Source organism: Coregonus clupeaformis, chromosome 39 (assembly GCF_020615455.1).
Source record: "Coregonus clupeaformis isolate EN_2021a chromosome 39, ASM2061545v1, whole genome shotgun sequence".
Lineage (NCBI taxonomy): Eukaryota > Metazoa > Chordata > Actinopteri > Salmoniformes > Salmonidae > Coregonus > Coregonus clupeaformis.
Genome location: NC_059230.1, coordinates 4,043,280 through 4,056,092, shown reverse-complemented (window position 1 = coordinate 4,056,092; position 12,813 = coordinate 4,043,280). Strand labels below are relative to the sequence as shown.

At 41.6% G+C, this 12,813-nt stretch overlaps 1 protein-coding gene across 1 annotated transcript; it reads right to left on the bottom strand.

Annotated features, from left to right (window-relative positions):
• Positions 1-5,186: 5,186 nt before the first annotated feature.
• On the bottom strand, positions 5,187-11,514 carry LOC121564542 (kelch-like protein 33). The gene is made up of 4 exons (XM_041875823.2): positions 10,644-11,514; positions 7,251-8,190; positions 6,956-7,126; positions 5,187-6,806 (listed from the first exon to the last, which is right to left on the bottom strand). The coding sequence occupies exons 1-4, from the start codon at positions 11,170-11,172 to the stop codon at positions 6,284-6,286; spliced, it is 2,163 nt and encodes a 720-aa protein (XP_041731757.2). The 5' UTR covers positions 11,173-11,514; the 3' UTR covers positions 5,187-6,283.
• Positions 11,515-12,813: the final 1,299 nt, after the last annotated feature.

Here is a 12,813-nt window from a genome sequence, read left to right as displayed (position 1 = left end):
GCGTACACTGTGAGGTCCATCCTTGATTCGAGACGCCGGATGGGGGGTCTTCAATATCTCGTGGAGTGGGAGGGGTACGGCCCGGAGGAGCGGTGCTGGGTGCCAAGGAGGGACATATTGGACCAGTCCCTGCTGACCGAGTTCCATCGGGGTCATCCTACGACTGCTCCGCGTCGTCCTGGTCGTCCCCGAGGCCGGGGTCGGCGCACGGCTGGAGCCGCGCGTCAAGGGGGGCGTACTGTCACGGTTTCGGCCGAGGCTGCTCCTCCTCCTTGTTCGGGCAGGCTTCGGCGGTCGTCGTCTCCGGAGTACTAGCTGCCACCGTTCGATGTTTCATGTTTGTTTGGTTTTGTCTGTTTGTAACACCTGTCCCTTGTTAGTGTTTGATTGTGTTCCCTATTTAGTTTCGTCATTTGGGTCAGGTGTTATGTGTGATTGTTTTTGTCAGCTGTTCGTGTTCATGGGATTTTGCTCTCTTTCTGTGTATTTTTGAGAGTCCGCACTGCGTGCGCTTTTCCTTGTTTTACGCACTGTGTTGTGTGCGTTTTTGTCGTTCTTGCCTCCCGGTTGGGTTGGCTATTTTCTCCTGTTTGGAGTTGTTTTGCACCACTAAAAGACTGTTGACGAACTCTTGTGTGCCTGCGCTTGATTCCCTACACCACATCCACACTCAGCGTTTGTGACACTTAGAACCTGGAATTAAAATGTATTTTGGGGGGGGGTTGTATCATTTGATTTACACAACATGCCTACCACTTTGAAGATGCAAAATAATTTTTTGGGTGAAACAAACAAGAAATAAGACAAAAAAACAGAAAACTTCTACTCTACTTTGTAGAGCCACCTTTTGCAGCAATTACATCTGCAAGTCTCTTGGGGTATGTCTCCATAAGCTTGGCACATCTAGCCACTGGGATTTTTGCCCATTCTTCCAGGCAAAACTGCTCCAGCTCCTTCAAGTTGGATGGGTTCCGCTGGTGTACAGCAATCTTTAAGTCATACCACAGATTCTCAATTGGATTGAGGTCTGGGCTTTGACTAGGCCATTCCAAGGTTTTTAAATGTTTCCCCTTAAACCACTCAAGTGTTGCTTTAGCAGTATGCTTAGGGTCATTGGAAGGTGAACCTCCGTTCCAGTCTCAAATCTCTGGAAGACTAAAACAGGTTTCCCTCAAGAATTTACTGGTATTTAGCTCCATCCATCATTCCTTCAATTCTGACCAGTTTCCCAGTCCCTGCCGATGAAAAACATCCCCATAGTATGATGCTGCAACCACCATGCTTCACTGTGGGAATGGTGTTCTCGGGTGATGAGAGGTGTTGGGTTTGCGCCAGACATAGCGTTTTCCTTGATGGCCAAAAAGCTCAATTTTAGTCTCATCTGACCAGAGTACCTTCTTCCATATGTCTGGGGAGTCTCCCACATGCTTTTTGTTGAACTCCAAACGTGTTTGCTTATTTTTTCTTCAAGCAATGGCTTTTTTCTGGCCACTCTTCCGTAAAGCCCAGCTTTGTGGCGTGTATGGCTTAAAGTGGTCCTATGGACAGATACTCCAATCTCCGCTGTGGAGCTTTGCAGCTCCTTCAGGGTTATCTTTGGTCTCTTTGTTGCCTCTCTGATTAATGCCCTCCTTGCTTGGTCCGTGAGTTTTGGTGTGCGGCCCTCTCTTGGCAGGTTTGTTGTGGTGCCATATTCGTTCCTTTTTTTAAATAATGGATTTAATGGTGCTCTGTGGGATGTTCAAAGTTTCTGATATGTTTTATAACCCAACCCTGATATGTACTCCTCCACAACTTTGTCCCTGACCTGTTTGGAGAGCTCCTTGGTCTTCATGGTGCACCTTGCTTAGTGGTGTTGCAGACTCTGGGGCCTTTCAGAACAGGTGTGTCAGTCGCTGAGTGTAGATGCGGTGAGGAAATCAAGCGCAGGAAACACGGGCGTTCGTCAACAGACTTCAGTTAACAAAATGCAGCACCAAACAGGCGAACAGCCAACCCAACCGGGAGGCAAAATACAAATTACGCACAACACACACAGTGCGTAAAAATGAAGATAGCGCACACAGTGCGGACTCTCGGAAATCAACAAACACGAGAGTAATACAAAAAAGAGCAACAGCTTGACAATAAACAATACCACATAACACCTGCCCCCACACACGAAAACTAAATAGGCAACCAAATCAAACACTAACAAGGGACAGGTGTACAAACAGACAAAACCAAACAAACATGAAACATCGAACGGTGGCAGCTAGCTACTCCGGGGACGACGACCGCCGAAGCCTGCCCGAACAAGGAGGAGGAGCAGCCTCGGCCGAAACCGTGACAAGGTGTATATATACTGAGATCATGTGACACCTAGATTGCACACAGGTGGACTTTATTTAACTAATTATGTGACTTCTGAAGGTAATTGGTTGCACCCAATCTTATTTATGGGCTTCATAGCAAAGGGGGTGAGTACATATGCACGCACCACTTTTCCGTTATTTATTATTTCGAATTTTTTGAAACAACTTATTTTTTTCATTTTACTTCACCAATTTGGACTATGTTGTCTATGTCCATTACATGAAATTTAAATAAAAATCTATTTAAATTATACGTTGTAATGCAACAAAATAGGAAAAACGCCAAGGGGGATGAATACTTTTACAAGGCACTGTAAATAAAGGTTAAATGGAAAATAAATAGTATTTTTTTCTTTTTTTTACCCACCTCAAACTTGTATTTAAGCAGAAAAAAAATAATGCTATTTCCTCACAGAGGATGAGCTGGTCAATCAGTGGTCTACTTGCATGAATATTTTTTGTTGTTGGGGTACAACGCAATCATTCCAACACAGAAAAGCTGTTTTTTAACATATTGTACTTAATAAATAAAACACTTGGAATGAAAACAATTTCACTCATATTGTAATTAATTATAGATCATATTAAATATAAATCTGGAAACACTGGACAGTTACTTTAAACATGGCATCCATACAGTAGACATATTTTTCAATCTAGATGTATTTTCTATGCACTATACTACAATGGTGGAAATATTTCGGGGAAACATTTACTAAGGGCCATCATCCTTGTTTGGTAGAGATTCGTTTTTTGAGATGAAAAATTTCCAGCACTGTGTAGACACTGTATGAGTGACTGTTTGGCATCATCAACAGGGCGTCGTCATCTGTTAATAAATATGTTATACAGTGGGGAAAAAAAGTATTTAGTCAGCCACCAATTGTGCAAGTTCTCCCACTTAAAAAGATGAGAGAGGCCTGTAATTTTCATCATAGGTACACGTCAACCATGACAGACAAAATGAGAAAAAAAAATCCAGAAAATCACATTGTAGGATTTTTTATTAATTTATTTGCAAATTATGGTGGAAAATAAGTATTTGGTCAATAACAAAAGTTTCTCGATACTTTGTTATATACCCTTTGTTGGCAATGACACAGGTCAAACGTTTTCTGTAACTCTTCACAAGGTTTTCACACACTGTTGCTGGTATTTTGGCCCATTCTTTCATGCAGATCTCCTCTAGAGCAGTGATGTTTTGGGGCTGTCGCTGGGCAACACGGACTTTCAACTCCCTCCAAAGATTTTCTATGGGGTTGAGATCTGGAGACTGGCTAGGCCACTCCAGGACCTTGAAATGCTTCTTACGAAGCCACTCCTTCGTTGCCCAGGCGGTGTATTTGGGATCATTGTCATGCTGAAAGACCCAGCCACGTTTCATCTTCAATGCCCTTGCTGATGGAAGGAGGTTTTCACTCAAAATCTCACAAAACATGGCCCCATTCATTCTTTCCTTTACACGGATCAGTCGTCCTGGTCCCTTTGCAGAAAAACAGCCCCAAAGCATGATGTTTTCACCCCATGCTTCACAGTAGGTATGGTGTTCTTTGGATGGAACTCAGCATTCTTTGTCCTCCAAACACGACGAGTTGAGTTTTTTAAACCAAAAAGTTATATTTTGTTTTCATCTGACCATATGACATTCTCCCAATCCTCTTCTGGATCATCCAAATGCACTCTAGCAAACTTCAGACGGGCCTGGACATGTACTGGCTTAAGCAGGGGGACACGTCTGCCACTGCAGGATTTGAGTCCCTGGCGGCGTAGTGTGTTACTGATGGTAGGCTTTGTTACTTTGGTCCCAGCTCTCTGCCGGTCATTCACTAGGTCCCCCCGTGTGGTTCTGGGATTTTTGCTCACCGTTCTTGTGATCATTTTGACCCCACGGGGTGAGATCTTGCGTGGAGCCCCAGATCGAGGGAGATTATCAGTGGTCTTGTATGTCTTCCATTTCCTAATAATTGCTCCCACAGTTGATTTCTTCAAACCAAGCTGCTTACCTATTGCAGATTCAGTCTTCCCAGCCTGGTGCAGGTCTACAATTCTGTTTCTGGTGTCCTTTGACAGCTCTTTGGTCTTGGCCATTGTGGAGTTTGGAGTGTGACTGTTTGAGGTTGTGGACAGGTGTCTTTTATACTGATAACAAGTTCAAACAGGTTCCATTAATACAGGTAACGAGTGGAGGACAGAGGAGCCTCTTAAAGAAGAAGTTACAGGTCTGTGAGAGCCAGAAATCTTGCTTGTTTGTAGGTGACCAAATACTTATTTTCCACCATAATTTGCAAATAAATTCATTAAAAATCCTACAATGTGATTTTCTGGATTTTTTTTTCTCATTTTGTCTGTCATAATTGACGTGTACCTATGATGAAAATTACAGGCCTCTCTCATCTTTTTAAGTGGGAGAACTTGCACAATTGGTGGCTGACTAAATACTTTTTTTCCCCACTGTACTTAACAGTTTGCCTGGCTGTTCATCATAATTTCCCTTATAATGGACTGGTTAAGGTTTTATTTCATTCTTACATTGTAACATGCCACATGTATATAGGAACAAATAAAAAGTATTATAAACTTATTATAAAATGCATGTGTTTTCTAACCGTGGAAACTCATACCTGAAAATGAAAATGTATATACACATTACATTCAAATTTGAATATAATTTTGTATATAATTGATATACAAATGATATACAAAACTCATAACTGGGGTACAACTCAACATTAGGAAGGTGTTCTTAATATTTTATACACTCAGTGCATGTTGACTTATAAAAACAATATGAAACCTATTAGGAAATGTTTTATTTTGTAGAGGTTACATTGTCAGAACATATGCTTTTCTTATAATATTCATAGAGGACTCATATAATACATATATTTTGTCTCACATACTTCATATCATACCTATATAGGACAATCACCACAATTATGTATTCAGTTGTATTTTCCACAGCTAGATCCAGGATTCATACAGGGTTCAAGTTAAATGTCTTATTGATATATGATGTAATGACAACTTACACAGCCATAAATGCAAGGACAGAAAAGTCACACGTTTTTGGAGAAATGTAGACAAATGTAGCTAGTTTGATCATATGTCAATGTTAAGCAAGCTAGCTAACTTTATTATTAGCAATGTTGATAAGCTAGCTAAAATCTTATTGGTTGAATAATTTTTCAGACTTCAAAAGCAAGTGAACACATTCATGTTAGACTTATGACTTCCAACTTCCCAGTTTCTCATTTCCCAAGAGGACATGAAGCCACCCTGAAATTGTAATGCCCTTCCTGTTTTTTTTATAGTAATTCACTTATAGCCTGCACATGGAGAGAAATAAACACGTTTAAGTTGCTTAACTGGTGTCCTTGTGAATATAGTGATTAAAGTATGGCACATGCTACATAAAGTGTTAAAACAGTGTTAAAACAATAAGCATCCTCATCCATTGAAATAAATGCTTGTAAGATCAATGTTACATTACATAAGTTGGCTATGGCAATTGGTTATAATTTTGGAACAAGCTAATGATAGTTAATGTATTATTAATTTATAAGCCCTAGAATGTGACACTAAAGCAGATGCCAAAAAGTAGCTAGCTGGCTAGCTAAATAGCTTGATTTTCACCATGAACTTGTACATCTACCTCTAATTTACTTATAGAAAATAAGCAATTCCACCAGCTGGTTCAGTTAGCTGTTAGACAGTAGAGAACCTTTATATATCATTTTATTATTGATTTGAAATGGTTTGAGCTAAATATATACAAAATAAATGATTTGTAAAACTGAAAATATAGCTTGGTGTTAGCTAGATGGATGGTATACTCAGTATTCTTAACTTATAAGAGTTGGGTGGAGTAAGGTGTAGGTCATGTAGTGGAATAATATTTAGTGTGGTGTTATGGGATGTATAGTGATTTTTCATTGTCTCAAGTGTTTGGGCAGGTGGAGCAAACAGGCTCTTATGTCAGTGTTAGGTCCGGGTATCTCGCCGATATTCTCCCAAAGTTGGTTGGTGGGATCATAACGATGCACCAGTCTGGTCTCCCTGTAGTCCTCTTGGCAGTATCCTCCCAGCACATAGATCTTCCCCTCCAGAACCACAGAGGCTGCTCTAACATGGGAGACGGCCAGGGGCATGAGGGCACTCCAGGAGTCACTAACAGGGTCGTAGACCTCACAGGCCAGCTGGTCGACAGACGTCATGTTTTCATCAACAGTGACTCCTCCAGCCACATAAAGATGATTGTTTAAAGTTTCCATGCAGTGATGGGCTCGAGGTTGGCTCATCTCTGCCAGGTAGGTTGTTCCTCTCTCAGGATGGTACAGGGACATGGACACCAGACACTGGTACCTGCAGTCGAACCCCCCTGAGATGAAGATCTCTCCATCCAACAATGTGGAAGCATGGCAACTCAAGGTCATATCCAAGGGTTGGGCAAAGCTAACAGGGAACGCCACATTTGGTAAAGATAGCAACAAAGAAACAAAGTTTTACTTAATAAGTTGCATACCATTTCCAATGGAACCATTAACTACCGCAAGCGATTCTGTGATACCATTCCTTTTTGAGCTACCAAAGAAAAACCTTACCTCCAAGAATCTGTATTTGGACAGTAGCGCTCCACACTATCCAGGTTAGTTTCTGGATCAATGTACCCTCCAATGGCATATATAATCTCGTCCAGAACAACCACGGAAAAATTACACCTTTTCTCCTGCATGTCGGCCATTCTCTCCCAGCGGTCCTGAAGCGGATTATATCTTAAAGAACGTAAAGAATGAGAGATGAAGGAAGAAAATAATGTAAAAACATAAATATGTAAAAATATTAATACCTAAAGGACTCATTAGTTAGTAGATACAAACCCCAAAGTTCTTATCTCACCTGTAGACTGAGTTTAAAACGGCAAGCATTCCTTTATAATTCTGTCCCCCGAGCACGTACAACTTCCCTGCGACTACAGCCACCTCGTGACTTAACCTTGGTGGCTTTGGCATCTCTCCCAGCAACCTCCACTCAACTGTCTTTACAATGCCTGTGTAGTTCCTCAGAGAGTTCCCGAACCACAGTTCTCGGCTGGGGGATCGCCGGATAAAGTCGGCAGAGATCTGGTCTCCACCCACCAAGACTAGACTGTCCTTGGGCTGGTAGACCCTGCACAGGCTCCAAGGTGTAACTTGATAGGAGCGAAAGTCCTCCAGTATAGTCAGGTAGAGATGATTCATGTTGCATTCAGTCCACAGTTTTGCGGTTTTAACTTCACTGAACTCTGTGAAGGTCATGAGGGGAAAGTGGATGTTCTTCACCAGCTCTTTGGTGAGTTTAAGCCTTTGACTGGGACAGGCCTTGATCCAGACCACTACTGCCTTGAAGACCACAAGCTCTGAGGGTACAAAGAGGGAGTTGCTTTTCAGGTATTTTATAAGCTTCTTAACTGGCAGGTCTTGGAATTTAGGGGTGGCTGCCACATTTTGGAAGTGTCTCAGGACAAAGTCGTTGGCCACTTCGAGGAGTTCCGTTATCCCATAAGCCTCAGCAAAAGATGCCACGTCCAGGCAGGAGTGGGCGTCCATTTCCTGTTCCAGGAAGTCAAGGCACAGCAAGAGGGCGGGCTGGAACTGGAGCTGGAAGGCAATGCATGTGATCTCAAAGACACGTCCCCAGCAGAGGGGGAGGGACCCGCTGTAAGAGCAGTCAATCAGGGCCTCCAGCTCAGAGGCCTCCAGGAAGGGAAGGGCCACACAGGGCTGCTGGGATTCCTTCATCCCGCTGGTGAACATTCCCCGGAAGTAGTCACTACTGGCAGACAGGAGCACTCTGTGGACTTGAGTCAGGAGAGAGAAGAGGAAATTGATTATTGTTGTTATCTCATAAATAGACTACTTCCACATTTGGTTTATCATGACTCTTATGAATTCAGATGTAAGACAAAAGGCATAATATTACAATTTGTTTTGATCCCAGATGAGTCCCCAACAATTAACAAAAAAATATACAATTCATATTTAATATTATTATTTTGTTATTATATATTAATGTACTAATAATATTAATATATATCATCCTATTATTATTTTTTACCGTGTTTTCCGTAAGTACATGGAGTAGCCAGCCAAAAAGAAAAGCCAGCCAGTGAGTTCCAGGCTGGGGGGTGGTCCTGGGGTGATTTTATTTTGCAGCACAAGCTCTATTTTGGTGGCCTCTGGTACATTCTAATGCCTTGATTCCATTCAAACTACACAGCTAAATTATTGAATACTTTAATGACTTTACAATGACTGCTTTAAAATGACTTTGCAATAAAAATGACTGAAAATATATGACTTCAGTGTGTTGTTAATTGTTTTGGATAACGTCAAAGCCTAGACCTGTATGATCAGGCCTACTTTCTAAGTAAGATAATCTTTTTTACATTAAACCTTTCTTCTATTGAGATTTAAGTCATATTTACTGCAAGATATGAATTGCTACAATTATTTTTGTTCTTCAAATTATGTATTTTATTGGTTCTGCTGATGTGGACACTTTGTGTAAGACAACCATTGTGTAATTTTGTAATTTGAGTGAACTATCCCTTTAACAGTTCGGCCTGTCAATCAATCACTGTGGGTGGGATTGTCAGGGGAGGGGGCAGGATGACTGTGAGATAGAGTTGGTTTGGTTTCAGACCTGTCAATCAATCACTGTGGGTGGGACTGAGGGAAGGCGGTAGATTAGTAATCTAGTCAGAAAAACAAGTCTAGTCTGCCCTTTAAATTACATTTATTGGGGCAAAAACGAAATCTAGTCTACTCTTTCAATGTAGTTTATTTTGGCAAAAGCCTAAGAAAAAAACAATTTCCCTGTTTGACCATTAGGTTGTATGGATATTATGACTCATACTGTGGTACTATAATAATAATAATATGCCATTTAGCAGACGCTTTTATCCAAAGCGACTTACAGTCATGCATGCATACATTTTTTGTGTATGGGTGGTCCCGGGGATCGAACCCACTACCTAGGCGTTACAAGCGCCGTGCTCTACCAGCTGACTAGCGAATTGAAACTTTAAATGAAACGAAGCCTAGTTAATGAAGTGGAAAATGAAACCGGCTGACAATGAGTCTGTTATTGGCTGATTAGTCGACAGCCGGTGCTTAGGGAAAACACTGTATTTAAAGGCCCAGTACAGTCAAAAACGTGATTTTCTAGTGTTTTATACACACTGAGTGTACAAAACATTAGGAACAACTTCCTAATATTGAGTTGTCCTCAGAACAGCCTCTACAAGGTGTCGAAAGCGTTCCACAGGGATGTTGGCCCATGTTGACTCCACTGCTACCCACAGTTGTGTCATGTTGGCTGGATGTCCTTTGGGTGGTGGACCATTCTTGATACACACGGGAAACTGTTGTGCATGAAAAACCCAGTAGTGTGGCAATTCTTGACACAATCTAACCGGTGCGCCTTGCACCTACTTACTACCATACCCCGTTTAAAGGCACTTAAATATTTTGTCTTGCCCATTCACCCTCTGATTGGCACAATCTATGTCTCAATTGTGCCAAAAATCCTTCTTTAACCTGTTTCCTCCCCTTCATCTACACTAATTGAAGGGGATTTAACAAGTGCCATCAATAAGGGATCATAGCTTTCACCTGGATTCACCTGGTCAGTCTATGTCATGGAAAGAGTTACTAACATTTTGTACACTCAGTGTATAATTCTACAATATGAGGTTGGATTAATACTGTGAAATTGTGAAAATTATGATAATGCCATTTTAGTGTAAGAGCTGTTTGAAAAGACCACCTGAAATTTCTGTCTGTTTTGGTGTGATGGGGTTTTGTCCTGCCTGGTGACATCACCTGGTTGTAAATTAGTTAATACACCAATACGAAAGTGAGATCAAAGCTCTCTGTCAATAACAGCTAATTTTCTGTTTTCCCCTCCCCACTCAGACCACTCCAAATAGTCCAGCTAAATTCTTGCTTGAGAAATTGATCTTTGCTAAGAATATATTTTTGTTTCTTGTTGACCATTTTAATTTAAACCAAATACAGTTAGGTTCTTAATTGTTACCCAGAAATGATTTGATATTAAGATAAAAGAAAACATGCTGCACTGGACCTTTAACATCACATTTAACATCACATGCACAAATTCAATATTATTACCATCATAAGCATGCATGGGTTATTTAGCTTGATCCTGGACGAAACCCCATGAATAAATTGTCTCCACAATCATTCAACAGTACATAATTGTGATGTATTTTTACTTCAGTCTACTCACCATGAAATGATGTCCCACCAACCTCCAGCTCCACATCACAGCCCACTCTCTCTGCCCATAACTGTCTGATGGACTGAAGACTGACCTTCATCTGTTCTTCAGCAGATCTCTTCTTTTCTTCTGCCCTCTTCTTCTCTCCCCTCTTCATCTTCTCCTCCTCTTCACTGCAGAGTTCTAGAACTCTGGGGACCCCTAGTGTTTTAGCTGCAGTCTGTATCTGGGCCAGTGTTTCTCTGTTCAGAGCTGCTATGGTCCCAGTGTAGGCAAACTCCAGCACCCCTGCCAGCCCCACACACCCCACTTCAGGATCCAGACTGATGGATATCGCTGTCTGTATATACATGTCAATATCTCTCCTCTCCCTCCTCTTCTCCATCTCCTCATCCCTCTCCTGCAGTCTCTGGTGTATGAGGGAGCTGACAGCAGCCAGGACAGGGGAGTGCGCGTGGTGACGCTGCCCATCCTCAGTGCTCAGAGTCAGGTCAGTGAGGAGAGAGGAGTCCCTGAGCTGCTGCAGGGTTTGGAACATTTCTCTTGTATAGGAATCTCTGCCGTATACCCTTATTGAATCCACATCCTCTATTCCACCTTTCTGCCCTCTAACAACTGTCCACTCTTCTTTTAGTTCTTTCACTTCTTGAACGTCATCCTCCTCTTCTTCAGTTGTCTCTCTCTCTATATCTATCTTGCTGTTTTCCTCCCTTCTAAATGCTTCATCATCTTTCTCTTCTTCTTCTGTGTTCAACTGATCATTTTCTTTCACATCCCCTGCACACTCTTCTCCCTCTCCATCTATATTGTGTTTATCCCCTCTAAATGCTTCATCTTGTCTCCGTAGAGCTTCCAAACCCCTCTGGAAGCATGGTCCAGATAAAGCCATCGCTCCAACAACAACAGTCTTTATCTCTACAAATGTCCAACAGTGTCTCCCTACAAATACAGCTTACTATTAAATGAAACAAACAAAATAAAAAACACTACACAAATGTGTTGCCACACTAAAAAAGCCTCAAGTCACTTACCTGACACAGGTTTTTGTGGATAAATACAACAGAAAATCATACAGTGGTATCCGTGTCCCAGCATATGTTGTGGCTCTCAGCTCTAGCTGTCCTATTGACTGTGTGTGATCTTAGTGCAGTTTTCTCTTCCCCACTCTCTACAGGGTCAGGTATCTCCTTCCTTTCCCTTCTGACTCCTGTTTGGCAGACCCTTTTATAAATCCACTCAACCAACCAAGCTGCTATGTATAGATATACTCCTGAAGTCAGACAGGTCAGACCTCACAGTAAACTATGAATAATAGTTTCTATTTCTGGTCCAGGTTCTCATCCCTCAAAGTTTTTCCATGGTAGGGACTAATAATAACAATTTAAAAAGAGTTTTGGTTTCCCCAATTGTACCATGCGATACCTAGATGGTTGTGTTAGTGATGGAGATATGTCCTACAGTGACCTACACTGACTGCATCTTGACATTCTCCCATATTCTCTTTATTGTATGCCCATAACATTTTCTCATCATTCATTATTTCCTGACTTGTTTTCTCAAATAATTCCTCTATGTTTATATTCATTTCTCTGTAGTTTGTACTGTGTATTACACTTGAAGCAGAGAAGGTCAAGAACCTGGAACTGTAAAAAGGGAATGTTCTAGGCTTGGAGCCTGTTCGAACACCTCCAATCCCAAGGCTTCTTTCTCCAAGACCTTGGCTGCCACCTCCCAGGGCATGTGACCAGGGGATCAGTTGGGTTATGTTATGCTTAGAGGGTCAGAGGGGTTGTGTTGCTCCTCCACAGCCAAACACTGGGGAATCTGGGAAAGGAAAGGGGATACCTAGTCAGCTGCACAACTGAATGCATTCACCCAAAATGTGTTTCCACATTTAACCCAACCCCTCTGAATCAGAGAGGTGCAGGGGGCTGCCTTAATTGACGTCCATGTCATCGGTGCCCGGGGAGCAGGTTTTTTGTTGGGGAATATACTGCTGAAGGGCATAATGGCAATACCACTATAATATGACATTACCACTATATATTATGACATTACCACTATATATTATTACATTACCACTATATATTATTACATTACTACTATAAATTATTACATTACCACTGAATATTATTACATTACTACTATATATTATTACATTACCACTATATATTATTAC